The 10306-nt window shown below is 40.9% G+C and overlaps 1 protein-coding gene and 1 long non-coding RNA gene across 2 annotated transcripts in view; one reads left to right on the top strand and one right to left on the bottom strand.

Moving 5' to 3' along the window:
* Positions 1 to 593: 593 nt before the first annotated feature.
* LOC141508496 (uncharacterized) lies at positions 594 to 7183 on the bottom strand. The gene is made up of 3 exons (XR_012474446.1): positions 6741 to 7183; positions 1166 to 6067; positions 594 to 845 (listed from the first exon to the last, which is right to left on the bottom strand). It is a non-coding gene; the product is annotated as an uncharacterized LOC141508496 (long non-coding RNA).
* DLEU7 (deleted in lymphocytic leukemia 7) overlaps positions 6245 to 10306 on the top strand; it is a 27181-nt gene continuing 23119 nt past the window's right edge. Inside the window, exon 1 of the mRNA XM_074217166.1 lies at positions 6245 to 6843. Coding sequence (XP_074073267.1) covers positions 6415 to 6843 — 429 coding nt within the window. The 5' untranslated portion in view covers positions 6245 to 6414. The remainder of the gene's footprint in view (positions 6844 to 10306) is intronic.

Raw genomic sequence — 10306 nt, 5'->3', positions numbered from 1 at the left:
TATAGCATCCCATGTTCCCAATTTATTAATTGGCAAACATATGGCATCAGAGAAATGATAATCATGGGTTAGAATAGCAGATGAATGTCACAACTGACAATTTTTTTTTCTTCTTTCCACATCCCTAGTCTATCAATAATACTTTCTTTTATTTTACCTTAACTCAAGATGGGTAGTCATAGATACCTATAGGGTCAAGACATATAACCATATATTCTTCAAGTCACAGTTTCTCTGACCTTAGTTTCTTCATCTGTCAGAGGGGAATAGGGGATTAATTGCCATTGAACAATTTTCTTCACAGGTAGTATATGGTAGATTTGAGAAGGTCATTTTGAAAAACTCCCTATAAAGATTAAGGCATTCACTATATGACTTAAGTCTTAGATAGAGGTTTAAGGTTTTTCCAGCACTGTAATTTATATAATCTGAATTATATATTTTCCTACATAAATATGGAATAAAATTTAGGATATTCCTAGCAGAATTGTGCTCATGGATCAAAATCAAGTACATATTTCACAGCTAATAGGATTCCCAAGCATTATTCTGAGTTCTTGTAGGCCACTGATGAGGCATTTGTTTTGGTTGATGGTATTTCTCTAAGACTATAAAGTACTCAAGGTTACAATGACCCACAGAGCCTGAATACATCCACTAGGTCAAGTTTTTATTGTTTTAACATTACTTTCTTTTTTTTTTATTAAAGATTTTATTTGAGTTTTACAATTTTTCTCCCAATCTTACTTCTCTCCTCCCCCCACAGAAAGCAATCTGTCAGTCTTTATTTTGTTTCCATGTTGTACATTGATCCAAATTGAGTGTGATGAGAGAGAAATCACATCCTTAAGGAAGAAACAAAAAGTATAAGAGACAATAAGATCAGACAATAAGATTTTTTTTTCTAAATTAAAGGGAATAGTCCTTGAACTTTGTTCAAACTCCACAGTTCTTTCTCTGTATACAGATGGCATTCTCCATTGCAGACAGCCTAAAATTGTCCACTGATGGAACGAGCAAGTCCATCAAGGTTGAACATCACCCCCATTAACATTACCTTCTAAAATAAAATAGCTGAATGAGAAAACTAAAAGTGACCTTTATCTTAGCTGTTACTTTATTTTAAAGACTGAGATTTTGATATTTTTTGTTCAACATGACTTACCTTTCCCATTATATCCTCCTTCCTCCCAGAGAATCATTCCTTACCACAAAGAATATGACTAAAAAGAAGAGGAAAAAAATTCAGGAAAAAAAATCAGCACATCAAAACAAAAAACCCAAAACAACTGACATCATATGCATTGTCCACATCTGTAGACTCCACCTAAGAAGAAATTGGAAGAACTTTCTTTTTTACAAATCTTCTTTTTAGGATCATGCTTGTTCTTTGTAATTTCACAGTCCATTTCAATTGTGATCCAGTGACTGGCTTTCTTGGTGTTCCTCACATGAAAACTGTTTCTTGAATTCATGAAATTTCTCCGATGGTGGCTCATTCCTAAAATGTGCTCCCTTCTCATCTCCATTTCCTGGCTTCTCTCATTTCCTTCAGGTCTCAGTTGAAATCTCACTTTATACAAGAAGGCTTCCCTTAGGCTAGTGGTTGCCAAAGTTATTTTTCTAAAGTGGTCTCACCACTTCTCTCTCCTACTCACTAAACTCCAGTGGCTCACTATTTGCCTAGGATAAAGGACAGCTTTTGGCATTTAATAAGTCCTTCACAAAGCAGTCCCTAATTTATCTTTTTTAATCTTTACATAATAATGCATATATATCACATATATGTATATGTATATTCTATACAAATAATATGAAATAAATTATATGCAATATATGGAGATATAATGGCATCTATATCTAGATGAATAGATATTTATCTATCTCTCCCTTCCCATATTCTATAGTACAGCCAGACAAGACTTCTTCCTATTCCTCAGACTCTCCACCTTCTTTTGTATTGGCTGTCCTCTATACCTGCAATGATTCTTCTTTATCATCTCTTAAAATTAAATTTTCTTCAAAACATAAAGCTTTTCTTTTTTGCTGCTCTTCTCCCTGTGCAAATTACCTAGAATTTATTTCATACATAATTTATAATTGCTGTTGTCATTTAGTTGTTCAGTTGTGTCCAACTCCAGGGCCATAGCACTCCCTTCTACCCTCTACTATCTCTTGAAGTCTGTCCAAATTCATGTTCATTGTTTCCATGATACTATCTATCCATCTCATCTTCTCCTTTTACCATCTTTTTCAATATCAGGGTCTTTTTCAATGCTTGTCTTTTCATTATGTGGCCAAAATATTGAAGCTTCAGCATTAGTATTTGACCTTCCAGTGAATAACTTGAATTAATTTCTTTAATTATTAACTGATTTGATTTCCTTATTGTCCAAAGAACTGTCAAAAGTCACTTAAGAGCTAATAATGGCTAACATTTCTATAGTACTTTTAGGTTTACAAAGTACTATAGATAATAATAATGATGATGATGAATAAGAGTTAACATTTATATATATATTTATAATGTTTGATATGCTAAGCACTTTAAAATGATCTCATTTGTTCCTTATTACAACCTTGGGAGGTAGGTATTATTATCATCTTCATTTTACAGATGGGGAAAACGAAGCAGAGAGAGATTAAGTGACTTCCCAGGATCATATAGCTACTAAGTGTCTGAGGTCCAATCTTTAGTCAAGACTTCATGATTCCCGGCCTGGTTCTCTAACTGCTCTGTCATCTAGTTCACTGGATCCCTACAGCAGCCTTAAGAAGTATTCTCCCCATTTTACAGATGAAATAACTGACGATAAAAGACATTGTAGTAGAGGAATTATTGGACAGGAAAATATGATTTATAATTAATTTGTTCCCTCTGCACTGACCCTGTATCTTACATTTGACATTACTCAAGGGCAATCCTACTGTCCAAGTTATCAAGATGAGATCAATGAAATTTTAAAAAAAATTATTTATTTAAGGCTTTGAGGTTAAGTGGCTTGCCCAAAGTCACACAGCTAGGCTAAGTGTATGAGACTGAGTTTCAACTCAGGTCCTCCTGACTCCCCAGGGTCAGTGCTCTATCCATTTCTTCCTCTAGATACCCTGATCAATGAACTTTTAATAAAGTATCTGGTCCCTCTTTGGCAAGGACAAGTCACAATCAACAAAACAAAGGATCCCTGCCTTAGTCTGAAAAGATTAAGGCTTGGAGCTACAGTCCCTCATCAGCATGTCCCTCATTACTCAGTTGAGTTGCTTGCCTGGCTTTGTGAATCTTGCTTATCCTCTCAAGGCTACTACACTTTCTCTTTGCTTCTGCTAACCACAGCAATGCTTCAATAAATCTATCTGTCCCTAAATAAGTGTGGGCCAGAGTTGGTACTTTCATGAATTCTTAAATGAGACCACTCAGAACGTTTTTAAACCTCGTTATAAAATTTCGTTAATTGGTTCTTTCTTCATCAATTAAGTAACTTGCCCAACGTCACACAGCTAGCAAATTTCGGGGGCAGAATTTGAACTGATTTTTTTTTTGGACACCTAGTGTATCACCCCAAATTGCTACATACTTAGTTATTTGGACGTAATCTTGCTGGATGACTTCTTGAGGTAAGGAAAAGATTTTAATTTTGGTTTTGTCTGATAGTTTTGTCTAATAATTGCTTATTGATCTCACCTCAAGGTCCTCCAACTTGTGGCAGTCAACTCTAGGATACTATCACTATTATATTTCCTCTTTCAGCGTCCTCCTTTCTTTTTCTCTCTCTTCACCTTTCTGTAGAGGTGAGAAGCAAAAGGTCTGGGCCATTAGCTGGTTCTACCTCCTTTCTTTGAAGGACCAGTTTTTCTCAGATTATCCTACCACCATAACCCTTTCTTCTGAACTCAACTAAATTTGCCCCACACTATCATATAAATTTCTTTTATGTATATATAAATATATATATATATATAAAATTTTCCCCAATTACATGTTAAAAAATAATCTTTAAACATTCTTTAAAACTTTTGAGTCCTAAATTCTTGTCCTCCTTTCCTCCCCTGCCCCTTCTGGGAAACAGTAAGCAGATACAGATTATTCATGTGCAATCATGTAAAACATTTCCATATATAATAAATTTCTTTAAAAACTTTTATATTTGATCCACTATCCTAAATTATTAAATACATCATCTCTTTGGATTACAAGGGGAAAGGTCTTTTGTCAAAACAGGGAGGGCTAGGGAACTTATCTCTGTATTCACTTTACTAATGACTAGGAATAGTTTTCCCAACTTTTGAGGGCTTTCAGTCTTCAGGTATTCCATTCCTCCTTCCTCCAACCACTCAGAAGTCTCTTTCCTCTTTCTTGCTAGGTTCTAGAAGCTCCCAGAAATTAGTTGGGATAGCCCATAGAGAGTAATTGGTAGCTTTACCAGGTGGCATATCTGGGAGTGCTAGAGAAGGATAATTCTAGAAGCAGAGTCCCCATTAACACATTCTCTCTCTCTCCACATACTCATTCTTCCCCTCTATGTTGTCTTCTGGTGAGCCACTGGCCTTGGCATGTTCAGTGGACTAGAAACATGTTGAATTCTTTGTGGAGTTCAACAGCCTGACCTCATGATAACTCATGTTGGTACCAGAACTATCCTTGTAACAACTGAGCCACACAGATAGCAGAATCATTCTCTCTCCTTCTCCCTGCTCCAGATTAGAAAACAGGCTTTTAGAGATTTATTTGCCAAGGCTGTGTAGCTGGTGTATAGTTAAGACAGACTTGATTTCCCTGTTACAGTACACCACAGCTGCCTCCCCTCTATTAATAAAATGGTATTTTCTCTAGATTGATTACACTCATTAATCTAGGCTTCTTCTGTTCACAACAACTCTGCTCTATTTGAGACCATTATTTTTTTCTGAAGTCCCTGTCATCATTCTTACTGGAAACATGAGATCTTATTCTCTGACTTTTCTGCGTTTTCCTCCTTTAAATTAAGTAGAAGGCTGGAAACCACACCTAGAACAACTAGCACCACCTACAAGGAGTTACCAGGCCTCTGCTTAGAAAATCTCTCAAAATGTTTCCTTGAGGCAGCTCATTCCAGTTCTAAATTTTTTTTTTAAAGAAAATTTTACCTTCCACGAAGCCTTAAATCTGCTCATCCTATCTTTTTTTCTCTTGTCCCCCATTTTGTTTTTATGTTCCAATCTTGTTGTGCCTGGAAGGGATTGTAAACTACACACATGGTTCTTATTGTAGGGACTAATTAACTACTTTGAAACATTTTTTTGCAACTCCTCTGAAAACTGCTATATCCACAATCTGGTCCTTGGGACGTGCTAGAGACAAAATTGTGGCAAAAGACAGATCCAGTGAAATATAACTTCTCTGTCATCATAGTCAACAAATCGGAATCTGTCCGGCCTAATTCTGTGGAACAAGAAGGGACTTTTGCAGTGACGTGATTAAAATGGTCATGGGAGCCGACAGCCCTGATCAAGAAACAGTCTTGGTCTTCTCAAAGAACATGAAAAACATGCCTTAAAATTTAATCTGGGAGCAAGCTGCAAGCAAAGACCATTAAGGCCCTTTTCTAAATAAAACACTTAAAGTTGTTGGAAAAAAAAAACCGGAGACCCCAGCTGGGGCTCCACTTCTCTTCCCTCTAAGTGTCTCTGCCTTTCTCTCATCTTTCTCGCGCACCAAGAGACACCACTGGTTCCCTTCCTCTACCAAGGCATAAAATTGCCAGTCCTTTGACCCAACTTCAACCAAGGCAGTAGCCACGATAGACTTCATTAAAAACAGCAAATATTTGCACAGCTGCCCACGGGTTCACAGCACAGAAATGGATTTAAGTATCAAATCTTGCTGTCTTGGGTCCTTCGGGAGCTGCTCAGGAAAATAAGAGCGGATCCTCCGGCTTCTTCTAGAATTAGTTCAGGTGCGGCTCTTTCCTCCTCAAAACGCTGCATTTTCCCCGAACCCCGGTTTGCGGCTCCTCCGCAATCCGCCTTCCAGTTGCAAACGTAGCATCACAAGCCCAAAAGAACTCAAAGAGTTCGAGTTGGAAGCAAACTGGCCGCGGCAGGGGAGGGAGAAAACGGGGGGAAGCTTTGGGGCTGGGGAAGAGGGGCGCCGCCCCGCCCCCCACAAACGCTCCAGGTGACTGCCCCCCGACGTTCCAGGGGCGCCCGGAGCGCGGGGCCCGGGCCTCCGAGGGGGCGGGGCCGCCCAGGCGGGCTGGGAGGGCGGGGGCGGGGCCGCCCCGCGGGAGGAGAGGGCGCGGGGGCGGGGCGCACGTGGCGGCAGAGGTGACCCTGCTCGACCTTAACCCCCCCCCCCCCCCGCTGCTCCGGGCCCCCTCTCTCTCGGGCGCGACGGCGGGGCCAGGCGGAGCGTGGCGGAGCCGAAGGCGGGCGGTCATGGCCGGCCGGACCCGCCTCCAGGCCGCCATCAATCACCAGGTGGTGGCCCTGCAGACCCTGCGCTTCCTGCAGCAGCAGCGGAGCCGACGGGACGGGCCGCTGGGGCCCGGCCCCGTGTCCGGAGCCCCGGGGCCGGCGGGCCGCCCGGAGGACCGCGAGAGGGCCGGGGGCCCGAGCGAGGGCCCGAGCGAGGAGCGCCCCGCGGAGGCCCGCGATGGGGGCGGCGGCTCGGCGGAGGCCCGGCCCGGAGGGGAGCGGGGCGCCGCCGCCCGCGACCCCGGGGAGGGCCCCCCCTGCAAGCTGGCCCGCGTGGTGGTGCGCACCGTGCTGAACCGCGTCGTCGAGTCCACTTCGCAGCTGATCCGGGTGGAGCAGACCATTCTGAAGCCCCTGCACCAACTGGAGAACTTCCCGGTCTACCTGAAAGTGAGCCCCCGCCCCTCCCCTCCCCGCCCGCCCGCCGGGCCCCGGAGCCCAGGCCGGGCCCCGGAGCCCAGGCCGGCCCGGCCAGGCCCGGGGGCAGAAGCGTGCGGGGCCCAGTCCTCCGCGGGGCCGGGCACCTGCTGCGGGAAGAGTTGTCCCGGCGTGTCACAGTAATACTAATAGTAATGCAAATGACCTCCTCGTGCCCGGGAGAATAGTTGTCCCAGCTCAGCACCGTAATGATGATATCCGTTATTATCTCTGCCGCGGGAAGTTGGCCCAGCTTATCACGTAATAATAATGTAACGTAATCTATTTTCCCTGCCTATTTGTGGTTGGCCAAGCTCGCCGCACGGTGATGATAGCTAGGACAACCGTAAGCATTTACCTTCGGGGCCGGCGCTTCGTGGTGTTGTGGTCTTTAATAATATTAGGCAGCTAGGTGGGGCGGGGGAGAGAGTTCTGGCCGAGGACTGAGGGGGATCAGAGTTCCAATTCAGCCTCAGGTAATGGATACTTAAATAGCTGCGTGACTTTGGGCTTGCCTCACATCCAGGCCTCCTGATTTCATTTCATTTCTTTTTTTATTTTATTCCTCCTGATTCATTTCTGAGGGAGGACAAAGTGAGGCTGATGACTTAGCACATCCCCCTTCGCTCAAATCCAATTCATGCGCTTGCCATGGCGTCGCCTCTCTGATGGCATGGTCTGTCTTCGAGAATTATAGACAAACTTTATTATTATTATTACTACTAACTATCTTTAAAATTTTTTTGTAGTTTTTTCTTTGCTTTTTTATTAAAGATTTTATTTGAGCTTTACAATTACCCCCTCAATCTTATTCCCTCCCCCCCATAGAAAGCCTGTCAGTCTTTTTTTCCTTGTTGTACATTGATCCAAATTGAGTGTGATAAGAGAGAAATCATATCCTTAAGGAAGAAACAAAAAGTATAAGAGATAACAAGATCAGACAATAAGATATCTGTTTTTTTTCTAAATTAAAAGGAATTGCCCTTGAACTTTATTCAAACTCCATGGTTCTTTCTCTGGATACAGATGGTTTTCTCCATTGCAGACAGCCCAAAATTGCCCCTGAGTGTTGCACTGATGGAACAAGCAGGTCCATCAAGGTTAATCATCACCCTCATGTTGCTGTAAGGGCGTACAGTACAGTATTTTTCTGGTTCTGCTCATCTCACTCTGCATCAGTTCATGCAAATCCCTCCAGGCTTCCCTGAATTCCCATCCCTTTTGTTCGTTTTTTTTTTTTTTTTTTTTTACGATTTTGCTAGGCAATGAGGTTAAATGGCTTGCCCAAGGCCACACAGCTAGGTAATTATTAAATGTCTGAGGCTGGATTTGAATTCAGATACTCCTGACTCCAGCACCAGTGCTCTATCCACTGTGCCACCTAGCCACCCCCCTTCTGGTTTCTAATAGAACAATAGCGTTCTGTGACATACATATACCACAGTTTGCTAAGCCGTTCCCCAACTGAAGGACATTTACTTGATTTCCAATTCTTTGCCACCACAAACAGGGCTGCTATGAATATTTTTTGTACAAGTGATGTTTTTACCCATTTTCATCATCTCTTCAGGGTATAGACCCAGTCTACTAACAATAATTTATGTAGCTTCTGCTTTGTGCCAAGCTATTAGTTTTGGGTTGGATTACAAAGGGTCTGAGTTCAAATTTTGAAATCTACACTCCTACTTTGTGCTCCCAGATATGAAGACAGTCAGCCAATCTTAACATTTAATAACAATAAAAACAGCAATGATAATGGTAATTAACATTTCTATAGCACTTGCTGGGTGTGGAGCAATTAATTTTGGGATGATTGGAAAGGGCCCTGGGTTCAAATTTTGAAATGAACACTCCTGCTGTATGCTTCTAAATATGAAAATAGCCAAGCTCATAATTTTATAATAATAGTAATAGACATTTATAAAGCACTCAGTCTTCTGGTAGATTAAAAATCCTGAATTCAGATTTTGAAATGAACACCTTTGTTGAATGCTTTTGCATATGAAAACAATTCATAACTCATAATTTAATGATAATAATTTACATTTATAAAGAGCCTAATTTTCTGGTAAATTGGAACATGTTTGGGGTTCAAATTTTGAAATGAACACCCCTGCTGAATACTTATGAGTATGAAAACAGTTGGTCAGTCTTACCATTTAAAAACAAAAACAATATGATAATTATTTACATTTCTATACCAATTAACCTTATACATTATATATTAAACAATTGTCCATCATTTCTTGCTGTGCACTTTTGGATGTGAAAACAGTTGGCCAAGGTCATCACTTGATATAATAATAAAATCATTTAGGCATTATATTTTCTGATGGATCAAGCTTTGGTTCTCCTAATTAAAACTGTGATCTTGGGCAAGAGGATTCCTTTTACTTTGCCTCAGTTTCCTCATCTTCCAGAACAGCAGGTTGCTTTCTGATTTCAAAAGCCTCTTTCAGCTTCATCATTCTGTGATTTAATAAATACCTTCCTATGGTACAGGAGGGATTAGTAAATTGCACAAATGTTTTCCACAGTAAATGATCTTTATTTCTTTAAAGTTTTTTTTCCACTCCCATGAATTACATTTATTTTCACTACTAGTCTGGTTCACCACTGGACTCAGAGACCTACCAAGTCAATAATCTAAATGCTTAATAAGCAGTCTGAAAAGAACTGAGCCAAAAGTGTTGAAGTGTGAATATTAATATTAAATGCCTGCTAAGTAAAAGAGCTTATATTTGTATGGCACCTGTTCCCTCTTAAGGTTGCAAACTGCTTAAACAAATATTGCCAATTGGCAGAGCAGTCATGTACAAGGCAATCTCTCCATAAAGGAAAGAACTTTGATTTAAAAGTCAGTCTCAGTCCTGCTACTAATTTACTTTGCAGCCCTTGGAGAGGCAGTTTCTTTGGGCCTTGGTTTCCCTACCAGTAAATTGAAAGGGTTTAGGCAAAATAAAAGACTTCAGCTAAATAGTTTCCAAGGTATGCAATAGCTCAGGGATTTTTAACCAAAGGACTTTAAAAATAATATGTGTGTGACAACAGAAAGCCAAATGATGGTAGGAGCTGAATTTTGTGATACCCTGGGATTGCATTCTTATACTTTAGATTTTGTAATAGCTAGGAGTTTCCATTCTTGTACTTCAGAAGGAAAACTGTTATGTATTGTGTGTGACTTTGTCAACTGATAGGTTTTTAAAAGCTATATTTCATTCCATAAATAGAAAATGTAATAAAAACCACATTGAAACCTACATCCATATAAGTATTATGAGAGAATCATTGTGTTGCATGCAAAGCACAAGACCTGGGTTTGAGTCCCAGCTTTGCCACTTCTTGACTTTTTGACCTTAGCCAGTCACTAAATCTCTCTGAACCTCAGTTTCCATATCTTCCTATTAGGTAAACTAATAAGAGACAGAGTGTAAGA

Source organism: Macrotis lagotis, chromosome 1 (genome assembly GCF_037893015.1).
Source record: "Macrotis lagotis isolate mMagLag1 chromosome 1, bilby.v1.9.chrom.fasta, whole genome shotgun sequence".
Lineage (NCBI taxonomy): Eukaryota > Metazoa > Chordata > Mammalia > Peramelemorphia > Peramelidae > Macrotis > Macrotis lagotis.
Note: the sequence above shows the minus strand (reverse complement) of the source record. Positions and strands in the feature narration are given on the sequence as shown.